This window comes from Microcebus murinus, chromosome 17 (assembly GCF_040939455.1).
Source record: "Microcebus murinus isolate Inina chromosome 17, M.murinus_Inina_mat1.0, whole genome shotgun sequence".
NCBI classification, from domain to species: Eukaryota; Metazoa; Chordata; class Mammalia; order Primates; family Cheirogaleidae; genus Microcebus; species Microcebus murinus.
The window spans coordinates 58314878-58320877 of NC_134120.1; the positions used below are offsets into that span (position 1 = coordinate 58314878).

General features: G+C 46.3%; 1 protein-coding gene across 1 annotated transcript in view; it reads left to right on the top strand.

The window, feature by feature from the left end:
- The window catches only part of AFG3L2 (AFG3 like matrix AAA peptidase subunit 2), a 40479-nt gene extending 36019 nt beyond the window's left edge, over positions 1 to 4460 (top strand). Inside the window, exon 17 of the mRNA XM_012746177.3 lies at positions 3616 to 4460. Within this exon, the coding sequence (XP_012601631.1) occupies positions 3616 to 3834 (219 nt within the window). The 3' untranslated portion in view covers positions 3835 to 4460. The remainder of the gene's footprint in view (positions 1 to 3615) is intronic.
- Positions 4461 to 6000: the final 1540 nt, after the last annotated feature.

Genomic DNA, 6000 nt, shown 5'->3' on the forward strand with positions numbered 1-6000 from the left:
ATACATAAGAGCATATTCTTAGATGTACTGTTCAATCATCAAGTCTTCAGAGAAACTATCTATAAGCCCTGCACTAAGTGATTCCAGAAGAATCTGTGCCATCAGTTCACTGAAGTGTGGGTGAACTGGAGAGCGCTCGTGTCCACGCAGCGCTGGGGAGCATGCAGGCGTGGCTCTCTAGCAGACGTGTTGGAGGAAGTCAGGTCACAATGAGCAGCAGAGGGAAGGGGAGCATGCGGCAGGAACTGGCAGGTAGAGAGGGGTTGGAGGGCAGCCTGAGCCTGCTGCACGTGACACATGGTGGAGCACCAGGGCCTTCCAGGGCTAAGTAGAAAGTTGAGGTACATAGCTTTAGAAATAGAAGTGACCTTAAAAATGATCTAACCCAGCCTATTCGTTTTATGGGAGTCCTTAAAAAATCTTGAGCAGAAATGATTAAACGTTCGTGATTTGGGCTGGGTGCAGTGGCTCACATCTGTAATCCTAGCACTTTGGGAGGGCAAGGCAGGAGGATTGCTTGAGCTCAGGAGTTCGAGACCAGCCTGAGCAAGAGTGAGACCCCGTCTCTACTATAAATAGAATGAAATTAGCCAAACAACTAAAAATAGAAAAAATTAGCTGGGCGTGGTGGCACGTGCCTGTAGTCCCAGCTACTTGGGAGGCTGAGGCAGGAGGATCGCTTCAGCCCAGGAGTTTGAGGTTGCTGTGAGCGAGGCTGGTGCCATGGCACTCTAGCCCAGGCAACAGAGTGATACTCTGTCTTTAAAAAAAAAAAAAAAGTTCATGATTTCAAAAGAGAGAGTGGCATCAGCGTGCCACAACTTGGATGAGAAGACTAGGCCAGACCAGTTGGGAGGCCTGTGCAGGTGCTTTGCAGCATGCCTCAGATGGTGCCTTCAGGGGCTGACTGAGGAAATAAAAAGGCAAAGGAGATATGGAAACCAGGACGTAATGATTAAATACAGAGAACAAAAGAAATGAAAGCCCTTGAATGACTCCAAGGCGTCTCCTGTGGGCTCTGCGAAGTCCCAGAGATGCCCACAGTGATTGAGACTCAGGGCGCCTTGTGCTGGTGACAGACCGCCCAGCGGGTCTAGGAAATGGAAGCAGTTACCCTACTCTTCCACATTCACAGTGCGTGCACTCACAGTGTGCAACAGAGAATGTTTGCAGAAAGGAAGATTGGGTTAGTATGGTGAGGATCTTGACACACTGAACAGAATTCTGAAATACTTTATGGTGCATCAGAGAAAATTAAACATGTTAAGAGTAGCGTAGAGCCAGCCAAGAGACAGTGGATGTCTAGGCCCAGCTTCAGGATGAGAGTAACCCAGCAGCAGCATCACCTAACACCCTGTGTCTACTGGGGACTGCCTGAGGTTTACTGACTTTAAAACCCTCAGCCTCATGAAGTAGCTAACATTATTATCCTATTCAGTTTCAGGTGAAGAAACTATTACATAGAGAGGTTAAGTAACTTTGCTTAAGGTCATACAGTTGGTTAACTGGCTGAGCCAGGAGGACGCAGATGTCCTGTCTGTAGAGCCCTTGCCATTAACCCCCAGCCTGTGCAGTCCTGCGAGGCAGCCACTGGCTGCTGAGCACTCAGAGCCCAGCCTACAGAGAAATGCTGTGTGTAAATACACACTGGTGTTTGAAGATTTAGTATGAAAAAAGGAACGTGATATATTTCAGTGATGTCTTATGCCATCATGTCATATTGATAATACTTTTGATATACTGAGTTAAATAAGATATATTACTGAAATTTAAGTGGTCACCTCCACTGTGGGGGGGGTGTGTGTGCGCACGCGCACAAATTGAAAATTAAAGACGGGCTAAGAGGGAATCCTTATACATGCAGACAGTCTATTTAAAAAATTAGTCAGCATTATAGTATTCTGCTTTGTCAAAGAATCCTTGTCTCTTAGAGATATAGACAAAAATATGTATGGACAAAGTGATATGACATTTGAGATTTTCTTAAAAATAATCTAGGGAGTTGAGACAAAAATGGCTCTAAGTCGATCATAGTTTGCAGTGGTTACATGGGGGCTGGTTATCCATGCTTCCTACTTCTGTACGTATTTGAAATATTCCATAATAAAATTTTTAAACATTGAAAAGACAGAAGAAAATTGTTTCATTATTTTATATCTTTATAAACATATCTTTATATCTTTATTTTATATCTTTATAAACATATTTTATATCTTTATATCTAAATGAGAGCACTGCTAAGCATTTATTGTAAACTATATATAGGTTAAATTTCTAAGTAAGGAGTTAGCTAAGGAACTAAGTCATTTTATGAGCTTAGTTTATAACTTAGATGCGTCATTTCTTTACACTGGTCAGATGGTCTCACAGACACTGCTCCCTCCGCCCTGGTACCATCACGCACCTCCACATACACAGCTGGGCACGCGTCCCTCGTCCTGGAGCGTGTGAACACATATGAACACGTGCAGTGCCAACTCTGCGGGTCAGCCACTGCAGATGACTAACACTTCAGGTCCATGTCTTGATGTTAACCTTCCTGGCTTCGTTTTGTATCTCTGCCCTTGTTTGCCTTAGTTTTTTTTCAACTAACTTTTTAAATTTACTGGCCACCCTAATTCCACCTTTTCCTCCAATCTGCCCCCACTTTTATCACTGTATTTTGTATCCTTCAAGAATTTCTTTATGTATATATAAGCACTGTTAAAAGAAACTTTAGACAAAATAAATTTAACAGAGTTTATTTGAGCAAAAATGACTGGGTGCCTCAGGCAGCATCAGAACCAGAGAGGTTCGGAGAGCGCCGTCCGCAGCACAGCAGAGCGAAGAAACCACAGGCGCGTGGAGCTTGTCGTGGGGCTGTGTTCTGAGACATTGGTGTTAGACGGTCTGTCGCCGTGCAGGCAGCAGAGTGTACTTTCTCACACCTGGGCGGGACACCGCTCTTGACCCCCAGGCTGTGGCAGCCTGTCCCTAGGCCACAGACCTGTGCGGCAGGCATGTTACTGCACTACTGCTGTCGGCAGCTAAACACAGCGGTATCTAAACATAGAAAAGGTACAGTAAAGATACGGTATTAGGCTGGGCGTGGTGCCTCACATCTGTAATCCTAGCACTCCGGGAGGCTGAGGTGGGAGGATCCCTTGAGCTCAGGAGTTCGAAACCAGCCTAAGCAAGAGCGAGACCCCGTTCCCACCACTTACAAGCAAACGTAAATGTCATACACATTGTGCATCTTGGCTTTTTTTTATTGAAATATGTATCTCTAAGATTTCTTTAATAGCTGCTCCTGACATCTGTAAAGAAAGAAAGAAAAAAAACTAAAAAAATAAAAAAAGATTTCTATTAAATAGAGCTTACGCAGGTGCGTAAGCTTGCGTTGTGTAGATGTATCAGTGTGGGTCTAGGTGCTCCCTTACTGGTGGCCATTTGTCCCATTTGTCATTTCCAGTAATTTGCACATCTTACTCCAAAACTACCTTACATCTGAGACATCTTTTTCATCGATCTTAAGTCCTTTTTTTGGAATGGAGTCACCTATAAATGAGAACACTATTAACCTTCTAATAGACTTTTCTAAGTAACAGTATTTAATGGCAGTTGTTTTTATTTCAGGTTGCTCTTCTATTATTAGAAAAAGAAGTATTAGATAAGAATGATATGGTTGAACTTTTGGGCCCCAGACCATTTGCAGAAAAATCTACTTATGAAGAATTTGTGGAAGGTACGGGCAGCTTGGACGAGGACACCTCGCTTCCTGAAGGCCTTAAGGACTGGAACAAAGAGCGGGAAAAGGAGAAAGAGGAGCCCCCGGGGGAGAAAGTCGCCAACTAGATCCAAGGAGGGAGGCTATTTTTGCCTATCCTCTGTGGGTTCAGTTTGCACATACTTCCAGGCTTTCAGAAGAGTGAGAGCCAGCGCTAAGTTGATTTTCGTCAACGACTGACCCAGCTGAAGTGATGGGGAGAGGACCTTAACCCTCAGCCTCAGAGGTCCCAGAGGGATGACCAGGGACTTTGATGGCTGGAGGGAGGCTTGCACCTTCCCACAGCCTCCCCAGGCTCCCAGATGGCAGCTGGAACAGTCAAGCCCAGCACCGCCGAGGCTGGTCCCTGAGGCACCGTCCCGAGGCCTGGCTGGACGCGTGCCGGGATAGTTCAGGGAGAGTGGACGCTTGACAGTGTGGGGGAAGGTATCTTTCTCTTTTTGTCACCCAGTCCTTACTACTGTTTCTCTTCAATTTCCCTCTGCAAATGGGCTGTGAAATTAAATTGGAGTCTTGGAGTCTCGATAAGAATATTTTAATTTGACTTAATATTTTAAAATTTGAATCAGATCACTTGTTGCTGTCTTAATGGAATGGGTTTCTACAGAGAGCTGTAACATATTTAAAAATATGAATGTATTATGTAAATATGGCTTCTTTACATCAAAAATAAAATGTGCTTTTTTTTCCTGAACACACAAAAGGCCACTTTATGTTGCAGGCACTGTTAGGAAGCATGATGGTAAGAAATTAAGTGTTCTTTATAGAGTGGACTCCTTCGAAGTCTTACTCTTACAGGTTCTCATCGGCTCCCTCGGAGGTTTGGTATAGATTTGTGCGTCCTGCAGTGCCATGCTGAGCTGTGGACAGAATGTGTGTTGGTCCTGAGTGTCATCATGAGATTCCGTGGTGACCACATCAGTTCAGGTCCTCATGAGGCCGATTGGGACCAGATGTTGGTCACACCTCTGCTCTAGAAGTCAGTGCATAACCTTAGTGGGCCTGGCAGGCTGTGCTGTATCACCTGCATCTCAAAGAAGGGACATGGTTCTAAGTTAGGGACTCCCCTGGGCCCTGGACCTCCTGCGACGTCTCAGGAGTGGTCTGGGTGGTAAACTGTCCCGTTGTCTGTGAGAAAGGAGTTACTGTGCATGTGGTTCCAGAAAAGCCAGAGCTGCAATGCGGCAAACCAAAGCAACATCCTTAGGAAGAAATGTGTCGAGTTTTCAACTATCACTACATTTGGACATGGAAGTAGCAGGCATTTTTGCATTTTTAAATATTCACTTTTTGAGCAGCCTCCTCTAATGTTATTACAACTTGCCTTGTGTATTGTTGATGTTATGGGATTGGTGACTTTGTAGATTTAAGACAGAATCCAGTGGCATCCAGGAGGGGCCTGGGCCACTCGCCCCTGTCCTGTGGCTGCCCTCCTGCAGGCCCTAGGTGCCTGCCTGCACCACAGCAGCCACCAGAGCAGCTGTTTGGACCCCACAGACATGCGTCACGGGAGGATGGGTGCCGCCTTGGCTCCGCCCTCCACCTGCATCTCCCTTGTGCCCAGTGACCCAGAGTGACACACCGACCACCTCATTTCTTCACAGGATGCCTGCGAGAGGCAGCTCCGTGAACGTTTGGTTCCAGGTGATAAGACCCAGTCGTAGGGTTTTTAGAGGCCTTTTCCCACAGGCAGTAAACGGTCAGGAGATGCTGTTCCCCTCGCTCACACACCACTGCAGGAGCGGGCCGGCCCTGCCTGTGTCCTGCTGGGCCTTGGCTGTGAGGCCCCGGGGGTGGGGGGGGTGCCTACTGCAGGTCAGGCTTGATTCCGCAAGGTAAGTGACAACGCTGCCCACAAGACAGTCAGATGGCACCTGTCTCAGCCCTTTTTCTCATGAGGTAAGCTTTAGACTGCTGCCAGAGTGGTCTAAAATAGCTGCTCAGCCCTGCCCAGGTGGCTGGGTCTGTACACGGAAGGGCCAGGTAGAGCCTGTTCTCTCCTCCAAGGTCAAACCAAGCTTATTTCCAGGACAAGATGAGGATGGTGAGCTGGACAGATTTATTTTTACTCTAGTCTCAAAATCAGATTTCTGCAAAATGACATCTGTGTTTGCCTCAAGGCATGATGCCGTGTTTAGTGGTGAACTTTCATCTGCAGAAGGCTGATGCTTTATACAAAATAGACAGTTACGGAATGTAAGGCTGGTCACACTGCAGGTAACCCTAACCCTCAG